This window comes from Maniola hyperantus, chromosome 5, assembly GCF_902806685.2.
Source record: "Maniola hyperantus chromosome 5, iAphHyp1.2, whole genome shotgun sequence".
In the NCBI taxonomy this organism is placed as follows: domain Eukaryota; kingdom Metazoa; phylum Arthropoda; class Insecta; order Lepidoptera; family Nymphalidae; genus Maniola; species Maniola hyperantus.
This window is the reverse complement of record NC_048540.1, coordinates 6,939,809-6,957,188: the sequence shown is the minus strand read 5'-3', so window position 1 is coordinate 6,957,188 and position 17,380 is coordinate 6,939,809. Positions and strand designations below refer to the sequence as shown.

Here is a 17,380-nt window from a genome sequence, read left to right as displayed (position 1 = left end):
TTTGCTTATAAATTGCTTTTTTTATCATTGAGTGGCAAAGTTGACTAGTTTGACGGTAACTATACCATTTAGGACGTCTTATTTAGGAAGGTGGAATAAGCCCTTAATTATGTGAGTGCTTCATCAATTACAATTTGACTTTGTGGGGTAGCTATTTCATGAATATACATTAAAATGTACTTATTGCGTATTTAAATGTTAACAGGATGGCCTGGATGCGCTAGCACGAATACAAGCTCGAAGTCTAGAAAGCAGTATCTACAGCAAAGTCAATGAAATACAGGTAATGGACTAAGAGTCTGCACGTGCCAAACCTTCGTTATTTCATAAAAAGGTGAAAGATTTTTTTCCGTATTTTCCGGAGCACAGGGAGGAACGATTAGCGACTATGAAGTTTGGATTATGGTGGTTTTGGGAGATAACAGGTACCTAATAAAGGTGTTTTACACCTTCTTACGTCAAAGTATAAAGTCTAATTTATTTATATTCACTTCGAAGTAGTATTTCAAATTACGTTATGCATTGCCAGCAGTGATGAGTATTATAACTCTATGATTGCCAGACACATCCCTCTCCAGCCCCTTGCCAGATACCCTTGAACTTTTAATCTTTAAGGGCGTTCTGGCAGGGGCCTGCCACCATGTTGCCACTAAGAGCTAGCAAGCACCACGGTGCGCCGAGTTGCGGTTTAAAATGCGTAATTTTTTATTTTAAATCTATGAAAATCCGGTGCGTAATTAATTCCGCAGTGCACGCGCTTTCATATACCTAGGTACCTATTCTATAGTAAAAAACGCGTGGAAATTTACCGTGATGCGCGCTAGCTCTAAGTGTCTGGCCATGCATGACGTGATTTGCAATACAATTTCGAAGAAAGTATAAAAAATAGACTTTATATAGGTAGGTACTACTTTGACGTAAGATTTTTTACACCTTTATTACCTGTTATCTCCCAAAGCCACCATAATCCAAACTTCATAGTCGCTGATCGTTCCTCCCTGTGATGTAGACAATACGCAGATAAACTTTCAGCTTTTATAAAATAACGAGGGTCTGGCACGCGCTGGCTCTATAAGCTTAATCAGCTTACAACATTCAAACTACAACATAGAGTGGAAGCAGATAATATTATTATGGTTAAAAATAATTTTTTTACCTACCTACTGTGTTTATCTTCAAAAATCTACCTACGAGTATCTATACTTACGTCTTACTTGAGCCCTTACCTGCAAAAATTAAATTAAAATACCCTTACCTGCAAAGTAAATTCACATGGTGGTAAGTAATATGCAGCCTAAGATGAAGCGGACTAACCTACCATTCATTCTCCGGTCTCGTAATGTACCTATTTAATTAGGTTTCCTTTCGTAATGGATAAACGGAAGCCTAGATTAAGTACTTAGGTATTATGTTTTCCGTCTATCCGTGTACCTACCTATCAAGGCTTTTTTCTCAGCAAGGGTTCCGGGTACCAAATTGAAATATCGTTTCAAGATACAGAAATCTCGGTAGGCAAGTCTGACCCGGTTTTTATTATTTAAAAAAATTGTTTTGTAAACTCGATAACATTCGCAAGCCGCAAAATTACCACCGTAGATTAACTACTATTACAGAGGCTACCACCACAGGGTTTGTAAAAATCTTAGTAAAAAATTAAACGCATAGCGCCATCTATTTCCGGGCAACAAAAATTTTACAAATATTTCAGAGCCATCTACAAAGAGATCCAAATTACTCGTAGGAGCCATGTTTGTTACTGTCGTTGTCGTTTCTATTAACGTGGACAACAACCCTATAATTTTATTGGTCAGTGATAAGTTGATAACACTAATTCTTATGTTGGTAGATGGCAGTATGCAATAATTTAAGTGACATGGGTATTAAAAAAATGTATTCATGTTGATTAAAATTTACATTTCTGTTGTGTTTGTATATAACTAATATGACACATAAGTATATTATAGTAAAAAAATGAATTTTATTGTTGGCAGGAGGAAATTTCAATAAAAAAGTATGACTACCGTGCTACGCAGCTACATCTAGCAGCAGTTAGAGCTCAAGTAAGTTTATTATACCTACCTAATCAATATATTTTTAGTCATAAAATTATTTACCTTCTTAGGTACTGATTTCAAAATTCAAGCTGTGCTGCCAAGCGGTTTAGCGTTCCAGTACGATGCCGTGTAGAAACCAAAGGGGTGTGGGTTTAGTAAAAACTGCCATACTTCTTCCAGGTTAGCCCGCTTCCATCTTAGACTGCATCATCACCTACCACCAGCTGAGATTGCAGTCAAGGGCTAACTAGTATCTGAATAATAAAAAAGCAAAAAAAATTATAAATATAATAATAATAATATAAATATGGAGTGGATATGGAGTGTTAATTATTATTAATGCTGTATGTGGCCTCGGGACATTAGTGAAGTATTTACATATTTCAAAAGAACCGAGAGGATTCAACATGATAGATAAAATTGTCTGTTTTAAAAGAAGACTCATTCATCCTCGGAACTAAGATCGCATTTCGCATCAAATAAACCACACGGCTCCCAGGCCAAGTGCGCATGCCACATCGAGTCTAGCTCCCGGGCCATGCGGAGTAGACTACCAACCTTCAATCAATATATTTCAATCTTTCCCGCTATTTTGTCTCTACTCTTAAACTATACATACCTAATATATTATAATCTTCACTTTTGCTCAACATACTTTATAACAATAGTTTACAAATAAATCAGTATCTCTACTTCAAAACTTCCAGTCATTTCATCGCATCCATAGGTAAGTAGGTATCTACTAAGTTAAATAAATTGTTTTAAGTGTTAAAATTATAGAAAATTTATGAAATAACGCAAGTTTGCCATTAAATTTGCTACAATACATTTTGTCGTACAAGTGCTAAAGTTACAAAAACAATAACTTTTCAAAGTGAATTATGCCGCATTGCGCACAGCCTCCCCTTTATTCAGTCTGAATCTGAGATGAGATCTCGCGGACTGACATAACCTACGTTTTGCGTCAGCTGTGTATCCCAGTTATCGGATTTTATTAATATAATCCTTGTTTATTCGGGTTTCGGAAAATTTGCAATCACGGGTCGTAAATTAAATTTGAAGTGCCGTGTGGAAATGGGCTGGATATCGATGAAAAATCATATGGTAAGTCGTAATTTTAACCAATTATTTATCAATGAATAAAATGGTAAATAGAGATAGTTTATTTTAACATCCTTATAACCCTTCAATTTATATTATTATTGTCTTGCTTTACTACTATTGCCTTATTATTGTCATTATTTGCCAGTTTATAAATGGGATAGACATAGAGTGAACATAGTTTAAAACTAAAAAAATGTGATGAAGCGAGAAAAGCAAGGATTACGAGTATTAATATAATACGGATGTACATTAAATTAATACACCTACAAAGGGGATTATGTTTTTATTCATACCATAGGCAACTGGATACTAGGTAATTTAAGAATTTTAACCAGAAAGTAATTTTATTACCATCGTGAAACTGTCAAACAGAACTGGCTATTTAAATCAACAGAGTTTATTTGATACGTATGAATTAGGTATATTGTAATTGTATCAGTAAAGTACCTACCACCTAACCCATTATTCTCAATATGAAATGGTAAGCAAAAGGTATAGGTATCTAACTCTACCATCAAATTTAGTTAGATACAGGCTAGGTAAATAAATACATAGTTACAAATGTCATTATTTTATTTTATATCCATTTTCTGGTCACTATTTATCTGTAAATCATACTAAGGCACATAATATTATGTACTCTTCTACACTCTTGTGCACTCATCCGTATTCGGTTCATATCCGTGATTTTTCAAAGAAGCCGTCATACAAATACGTAGTTACGCAACTACATTCTATTCGTATTTCTTGACGGATCCGTGAAGTCACGGATAAGTGCACAAACGCCCTAACTTCTTGCTATAAGATCCAACGGAGATGGAAGAAGGTGAAGTGGTCAAAGGACTGGACTGAACTATCAGGATTCCGTGATTTGCTAATAAATACCCGCCACGTAATAGGTATTATACAAAGACATAAGCTTAAAACTAACAACTATTTTTATTTTGTACGATATTTTATTGTGGTTTGCGTTATGACTGTATTATGACTGACATACAATCTATATCACATACTCGGCTCCACTCTACTCAACAGGTAGGCATGCTTTACGTCTGTGTTGTGAAAGAGTTATATTTTAGTATTATACCTTTATCATGATGGTATACGCTGCACGAGCGAAGCGAGCACAAAAATTCTTAAATTTTCAGAAAATATATTCGTAAAGTAAAAAACAAATAGAGAAATATATTTTTATTTTCCCTGGAGTGGTCGCTCCGTTCCCCATAATAATATGGTAGAGCCCACAATGTCTACGGAATTTACGTTATTTTATTCTAGGCAACATTCAACCCAATTTAATGCATTGTTTTTGAACTCAGTGAATAAGGATGATTATTCTAGCTAAGAATAATTTTTTACACTATAACGAAACCTTGGTCGATAAACAATAAATTAAGTGTAGTAGTTAATCTCATCAACAAAACAAGTTCTTAAATTTTAGCGGACTCCGCTAGGTATCTCAACTCAAATTGATTTCCTCACTTTAGTGTTAATAATAATATTATCATCTCTTATATAATATATTTATGCTTTATAGTTCATTCTTCTTGAATGAAATGTGTAACATAAAAGTATAGGTATCATCATCGTCATGATCGACCCATCGCCGGCTCACTACAGAGCACGGGTCTCCTCTTAGACTGAGAAGGGTTTTGGTCATAGTCTACCACGCTGGCCATGTGTGGATTGGTAGACTTCACACACCTTTGAGAACATTATGGAGAACTCTCAGGCATGCAGGTTTTCTCACAATGTTTTCCTTCATCGGTAAAGCAAGTGATATTTAATTAATTAAAACGCACATAATTCCGAAAAGTTAGAGGTGCGTGCCCGGGATCGAACCTCCAACCTCCGATTAGAAGGCGGACGTCCTAACCACTAGGCTATCACAGCTTTAAACTACAAAAACTAAACTAAACTAAAAGTATCGGTATACCTACGTATTATTATTTATTAATGGCCAATGGGTATCTCGTCTGAGGTTTAAACTATGTAGTACCCACAGGTAGTACCGAACTATCAAAACTAAGTAGAAAGATTGGAATCGAATAATTCTCCTTTTTTCCTTATTCGAAACATTGAACCTTGAACCGCTGTTTGTCACTGTTTTTTTCGAATCGAATGCTTCTAGTACAGTACTACTCTGTGGAGTTCTGTAGCGATTTCCCGCCCGCGTGTTCGCATCGCAGCGCCTCTTGCGGCTGTTATTGTAACTTCTATGCGTCATGTAGGCTAGATTGTGGTGTGTTATTTTGATTTGTGTTTGTTTCCAAAAGAATATTATTTACATTGTGTTGGTGATTTAACGAGTGGACTAAGGATATTATATTAAAAAAATTAACAAAGGTAAGTTTTATGCTATTATAACTTTTGGTTATGTAATGTACACTGGCCTAAACTCTTGATGATAAAGCATTTTAATGACTTAATTCTATTGAATAACATAGAAACTCATTAATAAAATAGAAAAACACTTCTAAAGATAAGATTTGATCTAAAATATGTTAATTAATTACTTCATTTGTTTGAAATAATGCGATATCATATAACCTAAAAGTAATAGGTATTTTATGTAGTTTATTGATCAAAAGTGGATGGTTAACGCCTTACTATGTAGTATTTTGGTAGGCTAAGCTATTTTATTTGACCTCCTACTGCTTTTTTATCTGAATTTGTGCTGAATATTGCGAATATTCATTACTATATTTAGGCGGGAAACCACAATAATGTTATGCAAACATACGCGTAAATTAAAATATTTAAGAAGCTACATAGGTACCTACAGTTTCCCCAGTTTATTTTAACAGTTTACGTTTTTCCTAATTTCAGGACCACATATATAACATTATGAAGCAAACTTCAAATGAGAAATCCAAAAAAAATGGTTATCAATCAGATGACGACAATGTAAGATACAAACTTAACACAAAAAAAATTGAGCCAGTTACAAAAACATCGAAATCTTCCAGAAAGAGTACATTTATTAATGATGATGATGATGATGACAATGTCCGATATAAATTACCCACAACTACAGTACAGAAACCCAAGCCTGTTGAACGGAAGCCAAAGCCAAAGCCCAAAATTAAAGTAAACTTCTGGAGTATTAAACAAACAACAAATAGAATAAACAAACCAGAAGTCAGTAAAGAAAACAGTAATCGACGCAACCTTGTGGTTAGTAGCACTAATGAGCTTAAAGTTAAGCCCAAAACGTCAGCTGTGAAAGTACGCAAACGAGTTTCTTTCCTTCCGTCCCCACTTTTCTCAGAAAATCATATACCTATGGTGACAGTGCCAGACGATTTGACAATACAATTAAATGAAGAAGAGGCCAATGACCTTGCCAGTGACCTTAATCTTTCATATGTAAATAATCTATTGAAAGAGAAATCCAACGAGAACTCTAAGAGAAAAGCTAGAACGACAACGAACCAGGCTAGTCCTAGAGGTGCTAAACGTAAACAGAATTCAGAAGACTCGAATCCACGACCCCAAGGTAACGAGAACGAATTAGAATTCTTTTCTAAATATGTGGTACAAAAGTTGAGGAGAATGGAAACAAACCAGCGTATTTATTCAGAAAACTTAATTAATACTGTCCTTATGTTAGGACAGCTCGGCAAACTAAATGGAAAATCAAAAATTTCAGAAGTATAATATACCTATATTTACATAATATATTTATTTATAGTATTGAACATATTATTTACAATTTGTTAGTATATATCTTTACATTGTATATTTGTTGTAAATTAAAAGTATGATTGTTGAACAACTTACAGCTGTTAAGGCTTAACATTTAAGACATCTTAATTTGTATTAAAGTTATTACAAGGTTTTAAAAATTAAAGACCTGTTAAACTCAAGTACCCGCTCAGTGGTATCTATGTAAAACTATTTGGATTTGCTTAATTTTGGTCTATCATGTATTTTTTAAAGGTTGAATAGAATAGAAAATAGCAGTGGAGCAATTTTATTCTGGGCACACACCTCTAACTTTTCAGAGTTATATGTGTTTTAAGCAATTAAATTAAACTTGCTTTAGCGTTTAAGGAAAACATGGCAAGGAAACCTGCATGCCTGAGAGTTCTCTATAATATTCTCGAAGGGGTGTGAATACTGCTAATCCACATGACATTAATAGCCACGAGTTTACGGCCGTGGCTATTAATGCCATTTAATAACTGATAGATATGGTTTTAATAAAACTGTCATAGTTTAGCCTGTTTCCATAGACACCATAGACTGTACCTATAGTGCGCGCAATCCAAATAGTCCAATCTGAACACGAGGCATATGACTGTACATTGCACAAAACAAGTTATCAGCCAGACTTGTTGTATTTAACTCTTAGTCTATAACCTAAGCTAGCTGTAATGTTGCAACTTCTTATTGGACTTCTTGTTTTACGCGCTCTGTTAGTGATGATCACTTACCACTATATAAAATCTCAGTCAAGGGTTGTATAAATCTAAATATGTAAAAGGAAAAGGTGACTGACTGACTGATCTATCAACGCACAGCTCAAACCACTGGACGGATGGGCTGAAATTTGGCATGCAGATAGGTATTATGGCGTAGGCCACCAGCCAAGAAAGGATTTTTGAAAATTCAACATCTAAGAGGGTGAAATAGGGGTTTGAAATTTATGTAGTCTATGCGGAAGATGTGAGCATGAGCTAGTGTAAAATAAAATAAGTAACTAATATTATAAATTCTTTAACATGTATTTTATAGTATGTTGTACTAATATTATGATTGTTTTGTATTTATTAAACAAATTTTATCGACTAAAATAGTCTCAGTATTTTTAAACTTATTAGTTTAAAAAAAACTGATAAGTTTCAAAATAGTTTCAAAATTCATACTTCAAACTGTTGTCATGTTTAGAAAGGCATATATTTTATGTAAATCCCTTATAAATGTTAAACGTTTTTATCATATCAACACCCACATTCTCTGTGATCTTTGTATGGTTTAGTATAAATAGTAAATAATTATTAAGTACATATTATTTAACATAAATGCCAATTCCAGTAAGGTTGTAGTTAAGCTAGATTTGTTACATAATAAGCGCACAATTAAAAAGTACATAGTTTTCTATTCTGGTAACATTTATTACTAAACAGTATACTACATCGACTAGTAGTGATAGCCTAGTGCCTAGGACGTCCGCCTTCTAATCGGAGGTCGGGGGTTCGATCCCGGGCACGCACCTCTAACTTTTCAGAGTTATGTGCATTTTAAGTAATTAAATATCACTTGCTTTAACGGTGAAGGTTAAAGAATTCGACCTGCATGCCTGAGAGTTCTCCATAATATTCTCAAAGGTGTGTGAAGTCTACCAATCCATGGTAGATTATGGCCCTTATCACTCTTAGAGGAGACCCGCGCTCTGTAGTGAGCCGGCGATGGGTTGATCATGATGATGATGATGATTGATACTTTTCTGTTTTGTACTAAACTTATAAAATCATTGTCAAAATATTTAAAATGACATTTCGGCTTTGTAGAGTGTTGTCTCTGTCACTCATACCTATATGACGTTTTGTCGGTCTCAACCAATGACAGGCAATGCTCTACAAATCTGCTAACGGTCGATGTACATTACTTTCGGTCGCATACTGTACTTGTTAACAAAATGTCAGTTTCATAGTTTATATTAATGTTAAATTATAAGTTATATGTTGATCCGACATCAATGTTTATGAGTATGACACGTTAATTTGGAAATTGGTGTTTAGGGTTCTGGCCGTCCGTCCGTCTGTCTGTCAACGGGCTTGCATCTCGTGAATCGCAATAGGCCGCTATAACAGCAAAGTGTTATTTATTGTACGATATGGTGCGAAACCCTTCGTGTGTGAGTCCGACTCGCACTTGCCCGGTTTTTTCTTTTTTAAATTAATTTATAGGATGTAAACATACTGGAGTAATAATGCTGGCAGGCTCAATCATGATACCTATTAATTTTATTGTGTTTTGAATGATTTTCGGAAAACTGATTGCCTTATTAAATTAAATAATATTTAAAACTAATTTATTTTGCCCTTTTTCGTTAAGTAGTGATTGATACCTTGGGTCTCTGGTAAACCGCGCCAAAACGAAATTAATGGTTGTTGTGGGTCGATCGGAAATTGAAACAATTTATTTTGATTTTGATGAAAAGCTGAATTGTTAATGGTAAGAAATTCCATCTTGCTGGGATCCAACATCAGCAATATATTCGCGGTTCTGAAGCAGAGAGAAGAATGGCAAAGAGCGCTATTTCCAAGCTGTCTAAAACTCTAAACTACGAAAGATCGAAACATTCTTTCGACGAACAAAACGCGCCTAGTACGCACGCTTATTTTTCCATTTTTCTTTATGGAGCTGATGGACCTTAAAGACCACTAACCGAAAAAAAATAGATGCCTTCGAAATGTAGTTCTGGAGACGAAAACTGAATAAGTATCACCTGGACTGAGCACAGAACTAACGTCTCCATTTGAAAAACGCTAGGGGTAAAAACTATCTACCCAGGTACTATTTGTCTGTGGAAAACACTCGGGTACCTACTTTGGAGTGGGTACTTCGGTCACATAGCCAGGATAGATGTGACAAGCACAGAAAAGCTCATGCTGCCACGCGGAGTTAGCCTGAAACTTTGGGCGGACCAGCGCGCCTTGAACTGGGGCCCTACTACCACCGCTTAAAGTAATAATGTTTCAGTTGGTAATGTTTGACATTTTCATACAAGTTTTGTAAAACAGTTCAAAACAATATTAAAACATTACCTACTACTTTAAGCGATGGTAGTAGGGCCCCCGATTTGCTTACTCAGTGTCAAACACTGCCACCGAGCTAGGCATCAATCGGTTCTACATTGCTGCTCCACTGAGTGATGTCAAAATATTTTTTCGTAGAAAACCTTGTAATGGATTAAAAATAAATGTCATGAGCTCGATGGCTATCATTCAGTGTTAACACAGATTTAGCAAAGCACCCTGCAAGTGGAGGAAGCACTTGACTCTGGCATCTACAGCGGCCGGCAGAAAAAAAGGACATCGACCTTTAGAAAGACATTTCGGTTTCGTAGAGCGTTGTTTCTGTCAAACATACCTATGTGACGTTTTCTAGGTCTCAACCATAGAGACAACACTCGAAACCTCTATTCTCTTTCTAAAGGTCAGATGTCTGTTAGATGTACATGTATTTCCTGCCGGGTACTGTAGCTGTGCTTATCACACGGCGGAGCACTGGCTACGTTGGAGAACTATCAAGAGGTTGTCATGATAAAGGATCCAAGATCCTCAGTAATGAGTGAGCGGCGCAAGGAGGAGGATTTGATATTTTGGTTAAGCATTAGAGCAGGGTATAGAATTCTAATTGCGTACAGATTGCTAATTAGAAACGTCCTGAAAGACTATACCTACCTACTTACTTAATAGGAGAAATTGTCTAATTTATATTCTACTGATATATTTTATCTACCTACGTAGTAGGTACATGATACCTGCTGCGAACTTACCTACTAATTAGGGAAAGTATTTATACCTAGGTATATTGATCACAATAATTTATTGCAAAAAATACTAAGGATAATAGGTACCTAATATAGATACGGATCACATATTTAATTAATAGAAGCCAAAACAAATAAGTATAATAGGTATGGCTTGTCAGGTTACGACCTTGTACCTACACAGAGGGCGAATTTGTGAATTTGTATACGCGAGGTGCAATTGAGGATTTGATTTATTCATCCCACATTTCCTTTTTTTTATTGTTTCGTAGGTACCACTGCCCACATTATTACAAATACGAAAGCGTGTTTGTTTGTTGGTTTGTTCTTCAATCACGCCTTAAGAGCAACGGAACGACGTGATTTTTGCATGGATATACTTAAAGATCTCGAGAGTGACATTGGCTACTTTTTAACCCGGAAAATCAACGAGTTCCCACGGGATTTTTTAGACGCTAATTCTACGCGGACGAAGTCGGTGGCTAGTAGGTAGCTTTCCAACACAACAACCGTTTCAGAGCCGTTTAATTCGTAATTCGAAAAATCGGCGGTTCAAAACCCCACCCGTTGCACTATTGTCGTACCCACTCCTAGCACAAGCTTTACGCTTAGTTGCAGGGGAAAGGGGAATATTAGTCATGACATCGTGGTCATGACTAACATGCCTAAGTAATATTCTTTAAAAAATTGAATAGCATAATATATTTGACTTACCTAAGTGTGTTCTCGGAAAGTTCGTATCGTAAACAAGGTTAGGGAGGTCTGTTTGAAATTCAGTTGACAAATCTAAACAGCGCGTGTAGATAATATTGAAAATAGCGAACCATAGGAAAATATGTGCGATGCCAATTCACGATCCAATGGCTACATTAATTACTCGGTAGATAGAAAGAAATATCGAAGTCGAGGGGTCGTAGGACTCGTAGGTAATCAGAATTTGTGTCTGTGGTAAGTATTCATTTACCCACACGAAAGGTGATGGCGATATGACATGACGTAGAATACTACCCAGCCGAACATCTTATAACTAATAATAGATATATTATAACAATACTACTATAAATATACTAGGTATAGTACGCGATAGCTCGAGATGGCAATCGGGATGGGATCGCCCGCACACCCGCACAGCCTCCTAATGATAATTATAGGAGGTGGATCACCCAACAAACTCAATCAATAATAAATATAATTTATTGTTTATCAGAAGACATTACGTAGAGCGTAGCGAAACCAATTTACGTTTTACAAAGCATGTTAATAAAAGATTTAAAAAAAAACGATAACAGCAAATCGTGTGAGTGACAAACACTTACAAAAATGGAAATCAATTTTTTCTTTCTTAACTTTAGATGTAATGAGGTTACACATATCACGTTCCAATACCTCCGTGCTAACTCGGTGCGGAATAGCGCGGGTGACGTGCGGGTGTGCGGGGCGTCCCCCGCCTCTTACCCAGATTGCCATGTCGACCTGTCGCGTACTATAGATATAGGTACCATTTCGTGGGCAACTGAAAGCTCAGCCGGTTGATTTCACGCAACTTTGCCATCAATTGATGATTTTAATAAGTACATCGTGTTGTTCCATGTCCAATCGAAAAGTCATTTACTTATTTTTGGAAATGTTCAGACACGTCATTAGAATGTGATATCCAACACTGGCCAAACGGAAATGAAGACTCGGTCGTATTCGAGGGTTCAAATAGATATTTGGTTGGTATTTACAAGGGAGACTGAGCATCTATTAGGTAATACCCAATATTACCTACTTGTCAATTCTTATTACCTACGTAATGTCTATCCAGATTCTAATATCTCCTGTTAGTGCCTAACTGCCTATACTGTTAATGATTATTATTATTATATATTAATGGACCCTAGAGAATATTAACACATCAAACTTCACCCTAACTCGTGTCTAAATCATGATTCATGTCATATTAAGAACAGAATATTTGGTTACCTACCAAGTTTGTTACTTGATGCTATTAGCCAGATTAACCTAATTTGTGTCCATTACAATCCACGTTTTGCGCTGAATATTAAAAAGAAAGTTTTCGAGTAACAGAGAAATAGCGAAAATTAGATAGAAAAATGATTTTCCGAAAACAATGCCACAAATTAGATAGAAAAGTGATTTGTTGGAATGAGTGTTTTCGCTGCCGAAAAGAACGTGTTGTTGGCAAACGGTTGCTGGGAAACGTCGGAGGCAAAGGGAAACTACATCCGCCCGACTCAGTCGACAGCCGCCCGCCCCCGGCTTCGGGCTAACCGCTTACACCGTTATGGTGTCCTAGTACTTTAACTCGACTTCGTCTTTTTGTGTTGTGTTTTCTTCTAATTAATAAACAAGTCCTTTGCTTAACGTCTTATTTTCTTTTACAAAATTACACTTTTTTCATACAATTAAACTAATTAGCAGCGCGGATCAACTCATAAATTTTTCTTGAAAGTGTTGTTTAGAAAGCTAATTGGTTGTTGGGATTTTCATGCAAAATCTTCTGTAGGTACTTACAAAAATATACTTAATTAAACAAACTTTTGATACAAAATGGACATTGTGCACCGTTTGCATTATCTAGTGTTATCTCAAAAATCGGATCTGATGACTATGGAACGTGAACAAAGGATGCGTGTACGACGGCAATCAAGTCTTCCAGATTACAGCAAAGCTAACAAAACGAGACAACGTCTGGAACAGGCATATTTTAATGATGTAAGTTGTAGTTTGTTTAGTTGGAAATTTTCAATTATTTAAAACTGTTGATACCTGCGACTTTGTCCGCCTGGATTAATATTTTCATAAGCCTCGTACCCACTCTTTGATTTTGCGGGATAAAAACTACCCTTACCTACTCGTCTCACGGATGCCAACTATCTCTGAGCCAAACATCAAGAGGTTTGAATCGTAAAAAGTGAATAGACGCATTTATTTCGCACAAACCCTTTTTGTTGGAAGTTTTTTATTTTTGAGAAGATGCTTGAATTGTTTGTTAGGTGGATTTCCTGTGTTACTATGCAATGTGTTACCCAAATTAGATTTGTCAGCCAAACCTTGGACTAAGCATAAAATCTACCTCTGATGATTGACGACCTCCCTAGGCCTAGCGCAGTAGTGAGTGCTGTGATCTTCTTATAAGTGGGATGTCCCATGATCAATTCCCGGCAGGTACAATTTTGGGAATTTATAAATTCTAAATTGTTTCTGGTCTGGTGCGAGGTTACAGTCTTGAGTAGTTATTACCACCCTACCGGTAATGCTGTGCTGCTAAGCGATTTAGTGTTCCGGTACGATGGCGTGTAGAGAAACCGATAAGGGGTATGGGTTTAGAACAAAACTGCCACATCCTTTCTAAGTTGCCTGCTTCCATCTCATACTGCATCATCACTTACCACCAGGTGAGATTGCAGTCAAGGGGTAACATTCTCTTCCCCATTAAGTACCTAACGCATACCTAATCATCTACCTGTAACTACAATTAATACCTATCTGCAAAAGGAGAGTATAGACAATGTGCCGCCTATCTGTATGCTTAGTGGGATATTTCTAACTAATCAGAGTTACTATCGCTATTCTTATATTATGTGATTTGAGGAATCGTAATTGGATTTACCGACGCGGCCGCTAAAACCTCAGCTTACTGGCAGTTCAGTTAGGTAGGTACTCATATTACATCATATTGTTGGAAGTAACGAAGTGGCATGGACGTAGATTCATTAATGATAATACCTAATAAATTTATCGTGGTGTATTTTTCAAGATAGATTCCATTTTATTGATACTGGGATAGACTAAATAATTCGACTGATATAATTATAGGTACGTGCAAACTACAAGTTTATTTTAAGTACAGAACTTAGTAGAATAAATTATATACTTATAGTCATTGAGAATCCAGATATATTGTTTGATAAAAATAAAAAATAAACCATCGAACACTTATTTGCCACTCTGGGACGGCGGCTTAAGAAGTGAACCTTGATATTTTGGAAGAGACTATTTGCCTCAATAAGTCAGTACAACTGAAGAAGACTTACGATGGAAACTTGGCCCGGATCCTCCAATTCCCAGGTACCATTCAAACTAAGAATTTTTTACTAGTTTTCAAATATCGATATCTTTATTATCTAGCGTGGTTTATCATTCCTACTTTTGTACTTGTTAGTCCTTTGTTGAATCATCTGAATAGGTAGGTAGTTAAATTAATGACAAGAACTTTCAGACCTGGATTTAATCCAAAACCCACACAGACTAATTGAGATCTTATAAAAACTTGAGTAGAATTTAGGTATTTTTCAAAATGTTCCAATAATTAATTAATATTAGATGTTTTAAATGTGACTCTTCAATAAAGATTGAAATCAGTAGTAGGTACTATCTACCTACACTTACCTACCCACTTCAAATTTTTCACTAAGTACCTACTTCAAATTAACCTCACATTAAAATTTTAGTACTTACGAAACGTACCTAAGTATTTTTCCACGGTTTTTTATTCTGTTGGATTTTCTCAAAATCTTTTTTTAGTAAACATAGCTATTACAGAAAATATATCTCTGAAATGATCTTGCCTCGCCTATAAGGCCTTGGTTACGTTCGATAGACTAACAAAAATTTCGCAGTCGATTTCACACAGCAACCAAATTGTTTTCAATTCCAATTGTGACCGCAAACAAACATCGCTCTGTTCACTGTTGTTGGTTTGTGTCTTTCAATCTGTTGGATATTTACTCTTTAGGGCTTGTACACACACAAGGCGCGCAATGCAGCGTGAAACGTGGCACATATTATACTTTGCTTCGTCTTCGAGATTAAGAATACTTGTAGTAGACGAACCGTCTGGCCATTCAAACACTATAGTTGAGAAATACATCTAAAAATAAATAAAACAAAATAAAAATCCATTGATACATTTTTCGTACCATAGACTGTACTTCTCACAAGGCAACACTCATGCAACACTGGTCGCCATTTTCATTCGCGTTCTAGTGCTTGGCCGTTCAACACGATATTCTTAAAACTCGTAGTTAAATTGAGTGATAATAGTGCCTAAACGTTTTTTCCTTTTAAAATAAAGTCAGTGGTGAGTATCTACTGCGAAATATAAAGAAATTGGAAAGTAGGATACAAGTACGTGCTTGAAAATTACTATCGGATTCACCTTCAGACAATTCTTACAGAATTGTCATTTGCAAGAAGGTAGGTTACAAATTACTTCAGTAAATTAGTAATATTAGTAATTAGTGTTGAGTACACTTCAATAGAGAGTGTTACCTTCACGACAATATATATTGTGTATAATTATTACGACTATTTCCTTTGTATTTATTATTATTTCAAAAATACTTACCTATTTCATAAGAAAATAAGTGAAAATCCAGTAACATAAGTGTTGAGTACACTTCATTAGAGAGTGGTACCTTCACGACAATATACATTGAGTATAGTTATTAAGACTATTTCCTTTGTACATTTATTATTATTTCAAAAATACTTACCTATTTCATAAGAGAATAAGTGAATATCCAGTAACATAAGTGTTGAGTACACTTCATTAGAGAGTGTTACCTTCACGTCAATATACATTGAGGATAGTTGTAAAGACTATTTCTTTTGTATTAATTACTTAAAAACGATGAGTTTATCTTTGAAAGATAATACCTTCATATTAATTATGTTGAGCACAGGTTGTGAGCCTGAGTCAAAAATAACTATTTGTAGACGATACGATGAATATCATTCAATCGTCACCAGTCGGACTAGAGCAACTGATTAGGTACGGATTCTATTTGCGATATACCCTCAACTTCTGAATGAATCTAATTATTTTGGATAATTATACTGGATCTACTAGGTGAAACTCTTTCTAAAATAAAGGATTAGTTGTCCTTTGGGAACACATTGCCAGGGCCACCACGAGTCTATCAAGTTCCTATCAGAAAACTGTCTTAAGATTGGATCTCCACATTTAAACGCGGAAATAAAGGCTGCAGCACTGTCTGACGTAATTCGTACCTCATAAAACTTTTATTTGATGCAGCCGAGCTCTTGTGTGACTCCCAGTTTGTTGAGTCTATGTTTTACCGAAGTTTTGTAACATGTACTATTAAAAATCATTTAAATACTTGGCTGGAATTGACAGTTTTCATTTTGGCGAAAAATTGGGCGATGCAGCGGAGACTGTGTCGTTTCAAGCTAAAACGATTGTTTTCTCACTACATAACGAATCTCGGTCTTTCGAGTCAAACGTGAAAGCTCCGCTTCCACTGGTGAGGCAGACGGGAGCAAAGAGGAAATCAGCGCTTGCCGCGCAACAGCCTCGCAAGTACCTATACTAAGCTCCTCTGCCGCCGCCCGCCACCGCCGCACGCGCAGCCGCAGAGTGCGCGCTCAGACAAGCCGATAGGCGAAGTAAGATACACCGTTGGTAGACTATCTGCATTCTATGACAGATAGCGCCTCATTGTAAATGATGCCCTAATTTTATCATGGATTAAAAATGGTTATAATATACCTTTTTTTTCACAACCGCGAAACAGGAATTTACACCGTCCCCGAGAAATTTTTCACAATATGTGAATGCAGTGCAGTATGCATTATTAATTATTATACAATACATTTAAGGTGTTTTTTCTAAATACCAACGAATCACTTTAAAACGGAGAAGTCTTCTGTTGATACGAGCAACTTTAACATTAATTTCGAGGAATTCATT

General features: G+C 35.9%; 2 protein-coding genes across 17 annotated transcripts in view; both read left to right on the top strand.

Annotated features, from left to right (window-relative positions):
- Stacl (Stac-like) overlaps positions 1-17,380 on the top strand; it is a 194,977-nt gene that overhangs the window by 124,029 nt on the left and 53,568 nt on the right. For all 16 annotated transcript variants that reach the window (XM_069498855.1, XM_069498846.1, XM_069498841.1 and 13 more), the window contains 2 exons: positions 206-283; positions 1,992-2,060. In XM_069498855.1, coding sequence (XP_069354956.1) covers positions 206-283; positions 1,992-2,060 — 147 coding nt within the window. The remainder of the gene's footprint in view (positions 1-205; positions 284-1,991; positions 2,061-17,380) is intronic.
- Positions 5,337-9,197, top strand: LOC117982612 (uncharacterized). The gene is made up of 2 exons (XM_034968980.2): positions 5,337-5,504; positions 5,988-9,197. Exon 2 carries the CDS (start codon positions 6,006-6,008, stop codon positions 6,816-6,818), a length of 813 nt encoding a protein of 270 aa, XP_034824871.1. The 5' UTR covers positions 5,337-5,504; positions 5,988-6,005; the 3' UTR covers positions 6,819-9,197.